This window comes from Lygodium microphyllum, chromosome 4 (assembly GCF_053477565.2).
Source record: "Lygodium microphyllum isolate KBCC chromosome 4, Lygodium_microphyllum_v1.1.10, whole genome shotgun sequence".
NCBI lineage: Eukaryota > Viridiplantae > Streptophyta > Polypodiopsida > Schizaeales > Lygodiaceae > Lygodium > Lygodium microphyllum.
In genome coordinates, this window is record NC_141138.1 from 28735831 (window position 1) to 28755563 (window position 19733).

The window sequence follows — 19733 nt, forward strand, 5'->3', positions numbered from 1 at the left end:
AGTGCACCTGAAGGAAGCAATAATGTAATATCATTGGCACACATGCAGAAGAAGCTTGAGAGGAAAGTGGAATGGTTACTTTGATATCAAGTTCAAAACAATGGTAACAGGAAAAAACAGAACACAAGCAATGAAGAAGCGAGAGAATGAATGCAACTCTCAAATACACAACTGTAAAATGAATAAGAGAAACTCAAAGAGCCATAACACAATTTATACATCACTACCATACTATTGCTGTAAGAATTACATCCCAAAACTTTGAGACTACAGCACAAACCATGTAACCTCAAAAGGCATGATTCAAGCACAGTTTGTCATTCAGCTGCCAATTATAACAGATTTTCCTTGTAACCTTGTGTCTTTATGTTCTACAATGAGACTCAATGAGACGCAATTTTTTCTAGCATAGAGAACTCACACAATTTGATCAAAATCCAACTTGTACTATGCTAATAGCATGACTTTAGCTGGAGACAATCAATTTTGAACCGATCAAGCCTCTTGTTACCCACCTTTTTTCTAACAGGTAAAAGGACGTTGAAGATGTCAATGGTTTTACAAGGTAGGAATTTGAAATGTAACTCCCATGTTCACTTCAGATTGTGGTGCAAGCTCTCCTTTGTGGCTTTATGAGTGACCAGCTTTATTATTGAGCTTTTTTGTAATCCAAAATTACTAATATGCTTCTTACTAAGCAAGGTGAGAGAGTCAAAGAGGACCAGTTAAGCAACACTGATGTTGGAAGCACATGGAAGGATTTACTGGCAGCAATCACTGCTTCAGTGTCTGAAAAACTCAACAATTTGAGTGTGTTGCCACAGGAAGCCAATTTAGCTATCATTTCAAGAATCATTTGCAGTAATCACGATGCATAAATAGGATATATACCACGATTGTTTGGGCATGCTTCCTTTGTGCTAGAGGGCCTATACAATGTCAGCATGTTCTCATCTTTCAGCTGGCCACTGATGAGTTGATCCCTTGCTTTGTGAGAAACCTGTGTGCAGAGAAACCATAACGATAACATGCCTGTACATGTTCTTCTGTTTCACGTTTGGGAAAATGACCATCTCAACATTTACAAGGACTGCCTCCACAGGATTTGTGTAACTAGGCCAACTCCAGAAGTTTGGATAACTTGGAACTGCTTGACAGCCTACAGCTGATTAAATTATGGAGGGTGACATGCCTGCTTCATGAATGACTTCAAAGAAAAAGCACAGGCCCAATTAGTAAGAGTTTGAAATACCTAGACGGAAGCACTCTTAATACCATTCAAAAAAGTATAGACATGACTTACTTCTTGCTTACAATATTTGCATGAGTTTGAACTCAAGCTAAATTCTTCCAAGCATAAAAGATGACACACAACACACAACTCAAAGCTGAGTTTGAATCAGTAAATTCCCTGACAGCCGTGTCATTGAAAAGGCAAGTGAACTGAAAATCATGAGTGTCCACAAAGGGTATGATACAGCTGGGCTTCGCTGTGTCATTACAGCAAAGATTTAGTGGAGACAAAAATGACCTACTTGTTAGTTTCTGGTATCCCTGCAAAAGTTTAAAACAGGGAAATGGCTGGTGTTTTCCAATTACATTCACGCTTCATAAAAATGTGCTAGAAAAACTCAAAATCCAAATATGAGTTTGATGAATTAGATCTAGGAGCTGCTGACTTTATATCGGTTGATGAAGCAGATGTAGATGGCACATGATTAGCCCCTGGCAGATTAAATTCAAGGGGTTTGGGTACTTCAGGAGGCAACATGCTCCTAATCAATGCCCAATTGACACCATCAAAAAAAGGGTGCTGCTTTATCTCTGTAGCTCCCCGCTTGTATGCAAGCCTGTGTTGAGGATCTTTGACCAGTAAACCTCTTATCAAATCCCTTGCACCAAAGCTAGCCGTTGGAGACTCTGGGAACTTTAGTGGCTGACCTACAACATTAAAAAGAGTGGCCCGATTTCCAGCACCCTTAAATGGTGTTTTTCCATGTAGAAGCTCATACAGAAATATCCCAAATGTCCACCAATCTACTGCACTTCCATGGCCTTCTCCTTTGATGATTTCTGGAGCCAGGTATTCATGTGTGCCAACAAAGGACATTGAACGGGCCCCTGTGGGCTCTACAATCAGCTCAGGAAGAGTAGTAGATTGAATCCCAAAATCATTCTTTGGCTTTCTGTTCTTTTTAGACTTTTGTGAAAACATTCGTGGAGAAAAACATGATGTAGGCACCACACATGAAGGAGTTAAGCATGCAGGCTCAACGCAATAAGCCAAAACCTTCCTTGACACATCAAAATCAGATGATGACCTCACCAAGGTAGGATTGACAATGCACCTGAGAGATAAATCAAAATCTGAAAGCATAATGTGTCCATCCTCTCTCACAAGAACATTCTCTGGTTTTAAATCTCTATATATGATGCCCATCATATGCAGATATTCTAAACCAAGAAGAACCTCCGTTGCATAGAACCTGTAAGAAAAAAAAACTTACAAACAGACTGCCTCCTCCCCTTCCTCCCTCCCTCTCTTTTCCATAAAAGGTGTATTTAATATATAATCAGCTGTACAATTGGCCTTCTGGCAAATGGGCCAATAAAGGAAAATCCAATCGAAAATTAAACTCTTCAATATCCCAACCTCCACAGCAATGACAAGCAAGACACATAAAATCGTGATGTACAATTGGCCTTCTGGCAAATGGGCCAATAAAGGAAAATCCAATCGAAAATTGAACTCTTCAATATCCCAACCTCCACAGCAATGACAAGCAAGACACATAAAATCGTGCACAGATGGGGAGTAAAATTGTGCAATATATCTTAACAAATGAATAAGCTACATCATTGACAACACCCATAACTATCATGGAAGCCATTGCCACAATACTTAACCCCTTATCTGGACCAATATGATCATAAATGCTATACATTGAATCAAAGACAAAGGCAAAGCTACATCACCAATAACACCAACAACAATCATGGAAGCCATTGCGACAATACTAAATCCTTATCTAAACCAATATGACCATGAATGCTAGACGCTGAATCAAATATAAAGGCATTCCTAGTATCCCAAATGTGCCTAAGCCTTGCATATCTTACAAAATCAAACAAGTCAAAATGTTCAAAAATTGCAAATTGTGACCACTAGGCAATCTTCCCAAGCCCCATCCCATCACCATTGGACATCCTCAAGGAGCCTACCTCGGGAGATACAATTATGCATATATTGCGATCCTTACATTAGAACAGTATGTCACATCTTTTAAATGCTAGGAGGAAAGGACTCTAATATGGATATATGGCACTATTTTCTTGTTTTCTTTGAAAATCCATGATTAGATATACCATGGATAGTTGCGATCACCTATTTGGTCTATAGGTTACGTTGGCCTTTAGACCCCCCTCCCCCTCTCCCTCTCTCTTTTTTCTTAACATGTATATTAACTAGAAAAGAAGTACAAAAGTTGAGACAAGGTCACTAAAGAGACTGCCCAACACCAAGAAACTAAATCATCTTAGCTCCTACCAACGTGCCGCTGCTCCCTCGCCCCCCACCATCCAACCAGCGCGCCCCCCGCCACTGTCCCATGCCGCGCTCCTGCTCCACCCCCCATCGCACCTATCTTCTCCCGCCTTCTGCTGCGCCTAACCCCCCGCCTTCTGCTTCGTCTCCCTCCCGCCTTGTCCTTGGCACGACCCCCGCCCCCCCCCCCCCCCCAAAGCACTGACCCCACCTACTCCACCACCTTCTGCTCCGCCTCCCTCCCACCTTGTCCTTGACACGACTCCCCCCCCAACGCTGACCCCGCCTCCTTGCACATGCTGCTCCGCCCGTCCCCCCCGCGCCTAAACTCGCCTTGTCCCCTCCGGCTGAGGGCCTAAACCCCTACTCCTCTACCCTAGTCCTCCGCCTCTTTCGTATTGCAGCCCGGCCCCGTCCAACAGGCCCAACACCCGCACTGTGGCCATTGTGAGCCGGCTTACTTGGGTGCCCCCCCCCCCCCCCCGCTGCTCCGCCCGTCCCCCCCGCGCCTAAACTCGCCTTGTCCCCTCCGGCTGAGGGCCTGAACCCCTACTCCTCCGCCCTAGTCCTCCGCCTCTTTCGTATTGCAGCCCGGCCCCGTCCGACAGGCCCAACACCCGCACTGCCCCCCCCTTCACTCCAGTTGCTCCCTCCCTTTGCAACAACTTCCCCTCCCCCTCCGGCAGCGCAACAACATGTTTGGTAGGTTCTCAACAGGGACGCGCAATGGAAACCTCTCATCAAACGCCTATGCATTTTGTGAGTGCTCCCCAGTCAAACACCTTGCGTGTTGTCCTCTCTAAGGAACAGCTCTTAGCCGTCTGTGCCGCAAAGTTGGAGCTTAAAGAAACATCGATCTTTGGTTAGGTAGTAGGTCACTCCCCATCCATGGCCCAGCTTCGGGATTGGCTTCACTCCACACTGCGCATCGGCACAACGCAGATAGTGGAGGTGGTTCTAATGGGTCAATGGATCTTCATGGTTTGACTCACCTCGGCTGACACAGCCCGTGAGTTACTGGCCAGTTCACCCTATGCTTCCACAAAGGGGGTCATCCACATGGTCCCCTGGTACAGTGGCTTCACAGTGGAGGCATTTGTTCTCCACAACAAGTTCTTTAGACACCCGGTTACCCTTCTCTTCCCCAGACTGGCAATAGAGTATCGCCAATTGGTGGAAGACTTTGAACAGCTCTTTGGCACTGTCCTTCCAACCTCTTTTGCACACGCAGTGACAGCCGCAAGAGTCCCAAAGGTACGGGTGGCAGTGAAAGAGACCAAGAATATTCCACAGTTCCTAGAGATTGAGGCAGGCGGACACTCCTTTAAGCAGCAAGTCATTGTGACTGGACAGCCAGGATAGTGCCTACGATGCCATGACTTTGGGCACAAGGCAGCAAAGTGCATGCGCTTCGGAGCTAGGGCGGCTTCGCCAACAAGCCCATAGGTGGATGCGGACGGTTTCACACAAGTGCAGAGACGACAAAGAAAGAGATGGCAAGGGGGGCCGCAGGCAGCTCCATAGCCACGGCAAGGAGTAGGAGGGCGAGCGTTGCCCCCTCGGCAGAGCACCACACGGTCCCCCCCCCCCCCTCCTCGCCCTACCTGACAGGTCCACAAGTCTACACATCCACCCCCCACAGAGCCGTCATAGGCCATATCACCCGAGGACCCACAAACCCCACCCCCTCCCCACGGCTGCCTCCCCGACCCTAGTCCACAACCCCCTTCACCTAGAGCTATTGGCCCCCCCACACCCGCCGGGTGCCTCCAACCACCCTATCGTCCCTCGATCCTCCCCCTCCCAACTATCACCCCCACCGACCAGCGCCCCCCCTCCCCCTGATCCCCACCTAGTACATGTGACCATTCCCCCCCCCCCCCCCCCTTCCCACAAGAGGTGAGGAGCCCTAGATGCCGACATCCTCTACCCACCGGCAATCTAGCCCCCCCTCCCCACACAACCACCAGTTTTTTCGTTCGTGCCACCCATCACACTTTCCCAAGACAGGCACAGCTGCTACCACAGGAGTTTTTTCGTAGTGGGCCATGGTCTTACTTGAGAGTTGCGGAGCGCGGAGTGTTCCCACTACCCCTGGAGGTGGGAATCTTCGTGGTACGCAAGTCTAGGAGCGGCAAGGTTCATCTACTAGCACCGCCGGATGGACAAAACTACGCCTTCTTCCTTCAGACCTCTCACACAGGAGACTGGACGATGACTCAGATAGAGGAAATGAAGAGCTAGGTGGCTGACCACATCTCTTAGTGGATGGGAGAAGGTGGACTGGCACTTTTCTCCCAACAGTGGCCGGGTTGCATGATGGACATCAACTGGTGGGTAGGCTGGGGCCAAGGTCTCTCATCTGAGCATTATCTTTCGAGCCCCTCTGCAGTGGAGAGCGCCGATGGATGTGATTGAGTGGCCCCTCGCACAGGCGGCCCGTTTCTACCAATGTACGGAGTCTCACTTCCTAGTCTAGTTGATAGACGCCTTGGTGGTACCACCAGGCGCATCCATTACACCTATGGTCCACCCGAGTGCTACCATGGAGGAATGGAGTTCACCATCTAGGCCGACAATGAAGCGTATACGTATACCTCATAGTTCCTCTTCTTCATCAACAGCTTCCACACCGAACAGATGCTTGCTCGGTCAATCACAGGTCTCCCTATGAGTTCACACCTTGCATCCTGGAATGTGAATAGCCTCCACTATAGTGAGGCATGCGGTTCCAAGAAGTTAATTGTTCAGCAAGAGCTGTAACCTGCCCTTGCCAGACGGATCTACATCTTACTTCTACAAAAGCACAAGTCACTCCCACCCAGGCCCAGCAGGTAGGGAAGATACTCCCGAGCAGCTCACAATCTTACTGGCAAAACCATTGTTGCCCACGGCAGGAGTGGAGGCGTATGCATCTCTATTGACCCAAGTCTCACCGTATGTGTACGAGACCACAGGACGATAGTGGCAGGGAGGGTTCTATGGATCACATTGGATATTGGGGACTCCTGCCTTGGAGTCCTCAATGTCTATGCCCCTATGGAGGTTAGGGCAGCAGCAGGTTCTAGGTGGAGATCGCGGATAGACTCCCAGAGGTAGACTCCTGGATCATCGGAGGAGACTTCAACAACCTAGAGGCTTTAGAGGACCAACAAGGCGAAGGTAGAAACTACCAAGGCATGGCTGGGGAGGAGAAGAGGCATGGCAGATCTTTCTACTGGTAGTAGAAGCATGCGATGCCTAGAGAGACCCTGCCTTCCAAAGGAGAGAGAGATCGCTGGACTTCTCCTAGGGATACAAGCGGCTAGGTGGAGTCCTGCTAGAGCAGTTGGACAGGTTTTATGTGGGAGAGTGGGGAGGCTTTCGTGGAGGCCAGATTGGGCAGTTGGCGGGCACCACGTTGTCCAATCATTGACCAGTTCTCCTGACACTTAATCCCCCAACATTTGCCCTAGAGACACGATCCTATCAGATCCCTAACTCGATGTATAGGAGGGAGGAGGTGACGAGACAGATTGAGCAAATTTGGACCAGGGAGTGGGGCAGGAGGGAGCGGATCGCAGAGGAGGTTGCAGAGGTCCTAGCCGAGTCGAGTAGTATCTACCAAGAGGCAGCCACACAAGCCAGGCAATAGAGCTGGGAGGAGGATGGCGAGACCTTGCAACCACACAAAGATTATTACATGAGGCACCAGGAGATCCCACACTCCATGCACAGGAGGTGCGCACGTGAGCAGCCATTGCTGGCCTAGAGGACAAGAGCTCGGAGTTCTCTTTCCAGGTGCACCAGCCTCGCACCTCAGGAGAGCAAATATGCAGCCTTCAAAATCAGTATGGGAGGACTCGTTCTAGCCCAGACGAGGTGATGGAGATTGCCACCGACTACTACAGACGCCTTTTCCAGCAAGAGACAACCTCAGCTAGACGACAGTGATGTAGACAGCAGGTCTGGGATCACATCCCTCCCTTGTCACAGAGGAGATGGGACACTCCCTCCTAGCCCCCTTCACAAAGAAGGAACTAGAGAAGGCTTTCCTTACACAGGACGAGCAAAAATGCCCAAGAGAGGATGGCCTCTCTAAGGCCTTCTTCACTACCTACTGGGAGGTGCTGAAGGACCCCCTACTGATGGCCTTCCAAGAGATTTTCACTTCACGACAAATGCCAGGGAGTCTTTTGGCAGGCCTTATTAGTCTTCTCCCCAAAGGGAAAGACTAATTGGAGCTTTCCCAGTGGAGACCGATCACCTTATTGTTAGTGTCCTATAAGGCAATGGCAAAGATGATTGGTGGGCGACTACGCCCCGTGCTTCCAAACATCATCAATGACACACAGAGAGGCTTTGTCCAGGATAGGAGCATCCTAGACAATGTATTCACCTTCTTTGAGGCGATAGAGTGGGCTCAGCACAGTGGGCAGAGACTGGCCGTACTACTCTTGGATTTCGAGAAAGCTTAAGGTTGGGTTTCCCCCAAGCTTGGATTCACGGATCTCCGCACTTTACATATCGGACACCAGCAAGGTTCTCATAGGTGGTAGGTAAGGGAAGGAGTTTCAGTTGGAGAGATCGGTCCGGTAGGGCTGCCCCCTGGCCCCGTACATGTTTCTACTCTTTGCAGAGGTGATGTCTCACTTCCTCAGGTCACGTGTGAGCGGATTACGCGGCCTCCAACTTCCAGTAAGAGAGGAGATTGAGTTGTTAGACTCAAAGTATGCATACGATACAGCACTCTATATAGAGCACAATGAATTGATGCTGGAGAGAGTGAGGTTGGCTCTTGAGGTGGCGAAAGTCGGTTGGTTTCCTCACAGACCCGGACTCTAGCACCGAGTGGGCCGTCCACCTGGGATTTAGATGGGTGAGCAGAGGGTAGACCATCCGTTACCTAGGATTCCAGGTGGGACTCAACATCACTCCCGCCCAATAGTTTCTTCCAGTCCTCAATTCTATTCAAAGGAAGCTAACCTACTGAAGCACGGCTCACATCGATTCTCACTAGCAAGCTGAGCCCTTGTGGTTAACCAGGTCCTCCTAGCGACGGCCTGGTACATCACCTTGTGTTGGTGCTTCTCCTCATCCTGCGTAGTGCAACTTCACCACCTAGTACAGAACTTCCTTTGGTCCAGTCAGACGGCTCCAGGGATTCCAAGGCCAAGGTGGCGTGGGTGACCATCATACGGCATCGGTCAGAGGAAGGGCTTGATCATAGACCCAAAGTTAGGGCTTGATCATAGACCCAAAGTATCAAAGTATGGCCCTCTTGGGCAAGCTAGTTGTCTGCAGCCTCACACCAAGAGGGCAGACTTGGAAAGTCCTATTGCAAGAGGGTCTTCAGGATTATAGACCGAGACTTAGCGGTGAGTGGAGGCCGTCCCTGAGATGGATCTTCACGTCAGCCCAGATCACCTTTCCTATGCAACTTGCTCCACGTGTGGTAGGGCCTCCGCTAATCCAGAGCCCCCCAGGCTGCCAAGAGGAGATAGACCGTCAACCAATGATCTGGAGCCCATGAGTCAGAGATCAAGAAGGGGCACAGATTAGCAAGCGCCCCACATCCAGTGGTCTGGTTGGGAGATCGGCCCAACTCATACCATCTGGACATGGCGGGAGGTATACAAGATGGTGGACGAGGAGGTGTTGCAGCGAGTATCAGGCTGCCAAAGAGGAGTGGAGTTGAGGAGAAGAGAGATAGATGCAGCAATACCTCAGAAGTGGCTTACTCCCCCGATACTAGAGGCGATAGAGCTTGGGGAGGTATGGGCCGCTAGGTTTTCACCAACAGGCATCCCCCTACAGGTAGCAGGTAGAGTGGACGGCACTCCACCTGGGACCTTCACCGTACAGGAGATGGGGTGTCTAGCTCTTGACAAAGGGCAGCAAGATGAGGGGATAGCTGTCCTTTCATGGAGGAGGATCCAGGTGATTAGCCTTCAGGGGAACACATGACGGATGGACCCTTTTGTCTTCTTGAAGAAGCTCAGGGAGTGGCGCCTCTGGATCTGGGAGGGCAGGCCACTTGATGAGCTGGAGTGGAATCCGAGAGAGTGGCTATGGCTAGCCACTGCGGTCGCCAAGAAGCCACCGAGGTTCCTGGAGTACAATGCCAGGATTGGCAAACACATACTGATATAGGAAGATATAGATTGGGCGACGTCACGTAGCAGGCACTGGGCGGAGCACAGCATCACAGAGCCTTTCTGACAGACCTTCTGGCGCCGCCTATGGGATAGCTGGAGGCCGAGGAGGGTATCGTATTTCTTATGGCTTGTGGCACATGGAGGCTTGGCGGTGAGAAGTTGGCTTGCCTAAATGCAGAAGGAGGGAGGTTGTAAGCATTGCACACAACAGCCTTTGGAAAACCCGAAGCACTGCCTTTGGTCATATGAGGCGGCGCAGCTCATGTGGAGAGGAGCATGCCGCATCCTCCGCCGTAAAGCACCCAGCCTTGGATGTATCTCATGGGGAGCTTTCTGCTTGCAGGCAGTCAGCCAGGGCCGTCACCTTTTGTATGAGGCCGGGATGTAGGACATGATATTCATTATCGAGGCAAGGCCGTGCGTAGTGGTTGGTTTGGAGGCTCTACCCATCCGCCAGGTACTAGAGCCCACAACAAACCGCTCTGAGGTATGGGAGATCATAGGGAGTCTTACTGGTTGGCAGATCTGGAAGGTGCGGTATCAAGAGGCTTTCAACGGAGAGAGACTTTCAGTACAGGCGACCTTAGCAAAGCTTTGAACCTCCATCATCCACTCCCTCTGTGGCCAATGGGATCAGGTGCAAGGCGAGTCCAGGGCTCATCAGAAGCTCCGATCTCATTTCATGCGCACTTGGGGCGGCTAGGACCTGTTTTTCATAATGCAGGCAGGCAGCCCCAAATGGCGATACACACCCCCCCCCCCCCCCCCCCAATGGCTTCTTGCCCCCATCCCCCCCATACCGCCTCGAGAGGCTTGTATACATGATGTATTTGTGACTTTCATCAGCTCCAGCTAGTCTGTTGAGCATGAGCACTCCGTTGTAATCAGTTTCTTTCAGTAATATAATCTACCGCATTTTACTTGCAAAAAAAAAGAAACTAAATCATCTTTGGTCAAGATATCAGCATGCTGAATAAAATCAAGCTGCCATTGAAGAAGCCCCTTAAGCTTTGGAATATGACACTAGATGCCCGAGGCAACATGAAAAATGAATGCATTGCGAGTAACCCAAATAGACCAGCCACCCCAGCAAATACAAGGGAAACACTTGGAAATATTATAGAATTCCCTACCAAAAAAGCCTGAATATGCCTCAAACAGCCCAAAACCACTTCAACCTTGTCAATCACAACAATAAAAAAGTTCCAAATCTTGCCAAAGAGCTTCTCCTTGATGAAGTGGTACTGGATCTCGATGTGCTTTGTCTGGGCATGGAATACGGGATTCCATGCCAAGGCAATGCAACTCTCATTGTCGCACCACAAATTAGTAGGAAGAGTCTGGGGGCGGCCAAGCTCCTCCAACAACGCCGAAGCCACACTATCTCATATGTGGTAGAAGACGCAGCCCGATACTTTGCCTCAGTCTCAAAGATAAGAGCTCCCGTGGGCTACTTCTTGCTACTCCAAGAGATACCACCAACACCCAAGGTAAAACAATAACTTGCAATAGACCGCCTTTGGTCCATGGTGCCAGCCCAATCCGAATCACTCCAACCTGCGAGAACAAGATCAGAAGCACCTGTACCTGCTGGATAGGAAATCCCAAGGTCGGACGTCTCCCCTCAGAAACCGAAGTCTCCTCTGAGCAGCCTGCCAATGCACCTACTGAGGACATCAAACAGTAGTTGGAGCAAACAAGCTCCATAGTGTGTGCCTAGTGCCGCCGTGACCTCCGCTATCCATCCTGCGGTTGTCACTCCTCAGGGACCCCCTCGATCCCTGAATCTCGAGCGTGTCATGAGCCCAACAAGGAGAAGGCCGAATCTTGCCTCGGCACTCTCCATCTGTGCTGAAGTTTCTGGAAGGTCCATCGTTAACGGAGGTCCAATCAGTGAATACGGTGGCTGGAAAGTAGGCTCCTCATCCGAAGAAGAGTCCTTAAGAGACACAGACTCGAGAGGAACTATCATTGGGTCCCAGCTATCACCGGGATCGCCAAGTACAAGGTGATCCTCACCCCCCTCTAGGGCTTGAACCTCCACGAACCGAACATCACAGCTCATGTAGACATCCCGCTTAACACGATTGTACAATCGGTAGCCTTGAGATTGCGAGCTATAGCCCACAAACACCTGTCTTCTGGAAGTCGCTTCAAATTTGTCACACTATGTCTTTGGGATATGAACATAAGCATTACACCCAAAAATCCTGAAATAAGAAACATCGGGCTTTGATCCAAAGTACACCTCAAAAGGAGTCATACCAACAACAGCAAAAGTAGAGGAACGATTAAGGATGTGAACTGAAGTAGTCACAGCCTCAACCCATAGACACTGAGGTGTTTGACGATGCTCCATCATGGTATGGGCCATCTTGATTACACTGCGATTCTTCTGCTCCAAAATGTCATTCTCCTAAGGGGTGTTTGTATTGGCAAACTCCTGGTGTATGCCATGATCTGCACAAAACCGAGCAAACTCATTAGAAACAAATTCTCTCGATTATAAGGTCTTCAACTTCCGGCCCGATCAATTCTCCTCAAAGAGCAACCAATCCTTAAAGTTGGAGAAAGCCTCCAACTTCAGCTTGAAGAAATAGGCCCATGTCATCTTGTTGTAATCATCTACAATGAGCATGAAACACAAACTCCCTCGAAGGGAATCCGTCCTCATCGATTCACAAAGATTGGTGGAAACAAGCTCCAAGGGTGCTGAAGACTGCCTCAAAGCCTTGTTGGGAACAACATTAGGAATCTGCTTCCCACGGATGCAGGATACACAAGGTTGCTGATTCACTACAATATCTAACAAACCTCGAACAAGATGCCTTCCGAAGATTCATAATTGAGGTGACCAAGCCAGACACGTCAAAGCTCGGACTGAGTTTGGGAGGTAAGAAGAAGAGGAATCAAGGTAGAAGAAGACTACAACTTGTAAACTCCATTCTCCTCATAACTTGAGGAAAGAACCGCTCTTGCTCCTTGATCAAGAATCCAAACAGAATCCACATCAAATTCAACCAAGAGACCAAGGGCACAAATCTTGTGCACCGAGAGAAGATAATACCCCAAAGCTGGCACATAAAGTACCTCAAATGCATGGGCACCACCACTCTCATCTGGAATAAGATACATGTTGCCCCATCCCTAAATAGGAATAGACAAACTATCTTCCATAACAATCTAACCATGAGAAGGCCACAAATGAGTAACACCTACTGAAGGAGTCATGTGCCTAGAGGCACGATTGCCAGCAATCCACTCCCGAGTAAATGGGGCTATCAGTGCAACATCAAAAGCCGCCAAAGTCGAATCCTCAATCACCTCCAAATGGAGGAAAGCAGTTGATGAGGGGGCAGCCACTGCTCCGGAATCCTTTGAAGATTTCTCCTTCTTCTCCTTGTCGGGGCAAACCTTCTTTGAGTGACCTATTTTGCCACAAATGTGACAAGTACTCTCCTTGTCTTTGTTCTTCTTAGATTTATCTTTCTTCTTCTTCTTTTGGTTCTTCCCCTTCTTCTGAGAGGATTGACCAACCAAAGCTTCAGATTTCAAAGCATTGGTTCCTTTCAGTTGCTCCTCTTGATCCAAGACCATAGGAACCAACTCTTCCCACCGAAGAGTCGCAGACCGCCCTGAAGCAATCAAGGTGGAATAAAAACCACTAAAGCGAGGCGGTAGCTATGAAAGGAGCGTTATCCCCCTATCTTCAGAAGTGATTACCTTCCCTACGTTTTGAACCTGCATCTGAAGCTACCTTAGCTTGTTGATATGCTCCTACATGGATAATAACTTGTTGACACTCATAGTTCTCATTTGCACTTCTAAAGAAACGCGCTTCATGACGGTCATCTGATTATACATCTGATCCAACTCCAGCCATATCTCCCTAGCCACCGTCAAATGCTCTATATGAGCGATAACAACTATAGCACATGAGAGATAAAAATGCAACCATTGAGTTTATCCCAATGTGCCTGAGCCTTTGCCAACTCTGCCTTCTCACTGGAAGAGAGTTTGGACTCGTCGTGCGAAGAAGAACAAGTGATAGCCTCTGTAACTAGCTCTACCAATTCCGGTCCATGATCGCCTAAAACTCTGTCTTGGCCTCAAAAGACATCTTCACCTACAATGCTTACACAAAACACAAAAGGCAGCCTCCTCTGACTATGAAAATATAGCTTGCTTGGGTTGAGGTTCGCTTGTCCCATTCCTTCTTCACCCACCAAAGGCAATGAAAAGGAAAATCTGCACTTGAAGGCCAAAAATGCAGCCTTCTTCCTTCTCTAACAGCAAAAAACAGCAGCAACTTCAGCAAATCTTCTCTTTTCTCGCACATCCACGCTCGCCTCAGCCTTGTTCTAATGCGCAGCCCACTTGCTTGCACTTAAACGCTGAAAACGCAGCCCTGTGTCGCGCTGAAAACTCCTCTTCAAATAGGTCGATCCTAGGTCAGTCCTTCAATGCTCTAATACCATGTCAGAGTGAAGCAACGTGGAAGCGAATGACCGTGACAATGTGTAAACAGAGAGAGAAGAGAGAGAGAGAGAAAGACATAGTGAAACGCAAAAAATCTGCAGTGAAGAATGCCGTTAAGGATGCAGAATTATACACGTGTGCAAAGAGAATACTGCGTATATCTCCAACTTGAGGATCTCGAACTTCGTCGGGCCCAAGAGCAATCTTCGCAGTCTGCAGGCTGAAATCTGTGAGACACAATATGCCAAGACTATTGGAAACTCGGCCTATTTATCTTCTTCTTTTTCAATATCCTACTTTGTCTCTTCATCTTCAAGCTCTAGCTCTTCATATTCCTTTGATTCTCTTCTCTTAACTATCTTGATTATTTTACGTATGACTAGAATCTGAAGCTCTGTCCTCTCTAGTTTGCAAAGGGATATATAGCATTGTCAAAAACCTACATCACAATGTATGGTCCAAACCACCTCTTGGATACCTTCCTGAATGTATTGTGTTGATTATCCAAACCACTATCATATACCGACACTCAATCACCCTCTTCAATAGCCTTGGGTCTCAACCTGTGTCTCCTATCAAATCTCTCTTTGTTCTTCAGTCTTGCCTCTTTCAATCTCTACACTGCACCTTTAATATCTTCTAGTCTCCTCTCTAGCTACTGAATCCTAAGAGCTAAGAGTTTTTCTTTGGTCAAATCTTCTTCCCATGGAATCATGCCCATATAGTGGTCATTGTCTCTATAGGCATCACTGGCTTCTGCCCATATATGAGCTCAGTCAATATATAACCTCTGGTAGCAATGTGTGTGGTACGACCTGACCACAAAGAAAAAGGCAATAACTGTGGCCACTCTTTGACTCTTCCTCTGCAAGCCTTCACCAAGGACATTACTATAAAATTATGACCTCTCTTACTCTTTCCATTACCCTCGAGATTATAAGCTGAAGTTAATGCCATTAGTCTTGAAAAGAACTCTCAAACTTCTTTTGCATCTAACTCTCCTCTATCTACAGTCACTTTTCCTACATATCCATACCTACAAAAGGCATCTTCAAGAAAAAAGTAACATACTGCATTGGTAATCTTGGTCCTTAAAGCTTTGCCTTCAACCTGGTTAATCAAATTTTCTTGTGCAAGCACTATGTATCTCATTTGCTACAACCCTACAAGCATAGTAACAAGGTGAACAACCCATTTATAATGCATCCATTGCACAGTGGATAGGCCAACAATAAAGTACATGCTAATATATTTCCATTTCATTTTAGGAATATCCAGAAGGTGTAATTCATCAAGTGGTTTGACCCTTTTGACCTTGATCCTTTAGCCAAGCATTGAGTCATGTACCTAAGAGTATTAACTTTCATTCTTGGCCAATAGTAGCTTCTTCTAACAAAATTCAGAAACTTGGCATAGCCTAGATGTCTGGCTATAGGGCTGTCATGTGCTTCCCGTGAGATTTTCTTCTTCAACTCCCAAATTTTGAATACATATAGCCTTTGTTGATAGTACAACAGTTCATCGTGAAAAAGATAGTTTTTGAACTTGGCCCTATCCTTTAGGGTCTTCTTCTCTAGACAAATAATCCTCTTGATCTCCAACTATTTTGGATCATTGGAGGTTTCAATGCAACCACAACATCAAAAATAGGGTTATTAGGCATTGAGATAAGACTTAGGAGACTTCCTTGTCTTGAAGGATCTTCAATTATTAAGGTATTTAAGAAGGCTTTCCAACCGAGAGCATCAACCACCATGAGCTGCTATTTTCAACCACTGATAGACCATGTGTAAGTAAAGAAGGATCATACGAACAACGCACAACAAAAGCATAAGACTGATGAATGTCCAAGCTTGCTAAATGCACCGTTGCATCCTTCACACTTGCTGAATTTTCAGCAACACTCATGCCCAATTGTTTCCTCTTTTCACTTGCCATCCTTTTTTTACATTCTGCAATAACATAATTCTTTTTTCTGCAATAATTGCATCGCTTTTTCTTAGCATCTTCATCTTTGGTGCTTGAAGAGTCCGTAGTCTATAGAAGAAGTTGTTTTACCTTTATCTTTTGAGTTTAAGGGTTGCCATGACTTCCCTTTGTTCCTAGGGCAATGGCAACAATGCATCAAATGTGTATGCCTCAACATCTCCTTTTGCAAGTAAGTAAAGTGCAGCGGCAAAACTCTGATAGATATCAGATAGGCCAACCAAGACTATAGATATAAAAGAGGCATTAGGAATTATTCCGTCAATATTTGCAACCTACTCCATGATGTCTATCATGAGGACATGTATTTTTGAAACCTCACTTAACATGTGGATTAATTTTTAACCACATGGTTAAGTAAATGTTACACATGTGAGGTGTAACTGGGGTTAGAGTAAATTTACAAGCCTGAGATCCGAGAAAATCACGGGATATCCAAGGCAAAAGTTGCTACAAGTTACATTGCACACGTACTTGGTGGTATCTGGTGCTAGTTATTGGCCTACGTCATTCATTTAGCCATAAGTGTCAATTAGTGACACTAGAGAAGTGGCGCTTAATGGTGCCTAACGCCAATCTGATAGTCAAAGATGGCACATAGATACTCGGCAATGGAAGTTGCCTAGCCAATTTAATTATTTTTCAGTACACTAAAATAATTATTAGATTAATTTTCAGTATTTAAAGACTGAAATTTAATATTTAATTATGAATAATGCAAGAAAAATCATTTGGAAAGGCTACCACTTGTCAAAAATGCCCATGCAAGACTGAAAAACGTCTTTAGAGGCTAGAGAGAGGCATTTTAGTGTATTAGCCTGCCAAAGAGAGAGGGAGGAGATGTTGTTGGTCTGATTTGCAGCCATTAGAGAACCTTCTGAGACAACCAGGAGCAAGAGACGACCGATCAACAACAAGCGGCAACATCTACAGGCTATTGAGACAAAGCAACAACAGTAAATGACTGATTTTCTTTAGTTCTTTACATCTACAAGTTGTTGATACATGGCAACAGCAGTAAAAGACTGATTTTCTTCAGTTCTTCACGAAAAAAGTCTGAATTTTCTCTCCTCTCAGCATTCTCTCTCATCTCCTAGCCTTGCTCCGAAGATTACAACATTGAGATCACCAAAGGCTGAGAAATTTCAGATTTCTCTGCTGTAAACCCTAATCTACAAAGCAGAAATTACAGTTTAGTAGCAACCTCAAGAAGCCTGCCAAAAATTGGAAGCACCAAGACTTGGGTTCAACAGGGTTGAAGCTCTTTTCAATCAAATTCAAGTGGAGGAACCAGCAAATCAATGAATTTGGGGCATTTTCCATCTCTATCAAAGCAATGAAGACCAATTAACTGCCCAAATCAAGGGGCAAATCAGATTGCAGACTTGCTAGTCATTTTGGACAGAAAGGGAAGTTGGAATACTGAAAGGGATTGAGAGAATCCCATTGTACATCAACTTCTTCTTCAATTAAGTTAAATAAATACCGAAAGGGGCGCTAGTTTTAGAGCCAATAAGATGTCCAATGTCCAAGATTATATGGTAAAGTGTGCATTTCAATTTTGTGAATTTGTTAGTTGCTGTAAATAGTGCTTAATCAGGTTATTTACCATCCTATTTGAGGAGGAAGGCTGGTTTTATGGTTCTATCGTTAGGATTACCACTCAATCCCTTGATTTACTAGGCCCAAGGCACTCGATTGCAAGCCAAAGCTTTGTGCTAGTGCTGATTTTTATTCTCAACTAAGAAATTATAGCAATATATCTTCATACAGTGAGATGGACTCAAGTAGTGATGATGCCTCTCAGTATGAACATTCACATGGAAATGAAGAAAATGCAATGTCTGGCCTTGGACAAGGCTTAGACCATGGACAGCAAGATGAAAATGTTGCTGTTGGGCAAGATGCACGGCCTTCAAGGCATAAGGAGGCTGATGACCAACAAAGTGAAGAGGAATTTGATGACCATTTCAAGAATCGTATGAGGACAGCAACAAATCTCTTTGTTGAATTGGCAAAGGGTCCTCAATTTACCTGATTTTTGAATGCTTCAAAGAAGTACAGCAAAGCCAAGAAGAAGAATACCTCTTTTCACCTTCGGGACAATAAGATGCACCGAAGATGATGTCAAACCCTTCATTTGAAGCTTCCAAAGTGCTAATGAAATAAATCTATTGGTACCTACGGGGCCATCACGGAAGTGCCAATCCAATGGATTTTGGACAGCCGGGCATACATGCTATGATGGGCTAGCCAAAATATTTTGGTGAAAGCACGATTTTTCATGCTATGGTTAAACAAGGACCGCATACGGGAATATATGGCATAAATCCCTATGGTATGAAGCAACCAATGCATGGTGTGCAAGGTCCAATGTATTTGGGTATGGCTGGAAATATGCAAAATCCTATGTATGGCAACATTAGCTTGATGCCTAGGGCACAAAGTAGCATGTTTGGTACTGCATCTGCACCTCTGAATGCTTATGGGGCTCAAGGAATGAATGTTGGTCATGCAAATGCTCCGTTTGGCGTTGGTTTTGATGTAAATTCAGCAAATGCACCCTTTTTGCAACACCAATGCATGACAACTTGACACCCAAAGGGGCAGCAAAAGACTATGATGAGGGTGGAAAAGCAATGAAGTTTGAGTCCTTCAATGGTGTACAAGATAGGCTAAAATCTTTGACTTTCATTCAGCAGTTTGATACTGTCACGAGGACGTGAAAATTTGATGCTTTGCTTATGTTTAATTGGCATTTGATTAAAGGATTAATCAAATGTGCAATTAAAAGATACACATGTGTTGCACATGTGAGGTGCAAGCTACTTTTTCACAGTTGAAGACCGAAGGACCCTGTGAAAAAGATGGGTGTCAAAGGCAAAAGTTGTAACAAGTTACACTTGTTAGATTCTAGGTGAATTTTAGTGTCAGTTTGCGCCTAGGACCATTAATTGGCCATTAAGTGTCAGTGGTGACACTAGGGACTAGGCATTAATTAATGGATTAATGCTTGTCCAAGGGTCAATTAATGCATGGGACCACTTTGGGTTGCAAATGGCCTAGCTAATTAATTTTTGGATAGGCAAGGTCAATTTTCTCAGCATGGATTAAGAACTGAATTAATTTTCAAAATTAATTAATTCTAAAAATTAATTAAATGGCTGAAAATTGCTAAAAATGGATTAAAAAAGCTGCCACTTGGCAAAACTTTCCCATGCAAGTGGAGGAAAGGTTAAATAGGGCTGAAGGGAGAGGAAAATCTCGTTCTTCCATTTTTGGAGCTGTTGGAAAGAGGTGTTGGACTGTCGCTGCCAGCTTTTGGGGCCAATTCCCAGCCATTGGAGACCATTTTGGTGATGGAGATTGCATATTCTTGATGTTGGGAAGCTGGCAATTGTTGCTGATGCACTTTCTCCTGAAGATCACAGTCTCTGATGCTCCTATTGTTGTTGATGCATCTGTTTGGGGCTAGTACAGCAGGGCAGCAGCTGATTTTGATCAGTTTTTCGTGAAAAATCTCAGAATTTTCTCTCTCTACAGCATTCTCTCATCTCCTTCAGCCAATACTCAGCCATTCTCAGCAA

At 46.2% G+C, this 19733-nt stretch overlaps 1 protein-coding gene across 2 annotated transcripts in view; it reads right to left on the reverse strand.

Moving 5' to 3' along the window:
• Positions 1-241: 241 nt before the first annotated feature.
• LOC148036900 (serine/threonine-protein kinase D6PK-like) overlaps positions 242-19733 on the reverse strand; it is a 35551-nt gene continuing 16059 nt past the window's right edge. Inside the window, exons 2-4 of one of the 2 annotated variants that reach the window (XM_087675822.1) lie at positions 1304-2486; positions 892-1207; positions 242-789 (exon numbers count right to left, since the gene is read on the reverse strand). In XM_087675822.1, the coding sequence (XP_087531948.1) occupies positions 1622-2486 (865 nt within the window). In that variant the 3' untranslated portion in view covers positions 242-789; positions 892-1207; positions 1304-1621. Of the gene's footprint in view, positions 1208-1303; positions 2487-19733 lie in introns of both variants that reach the window. The other variant, XM_087675821.1, reaches the window with a different exon arrangement.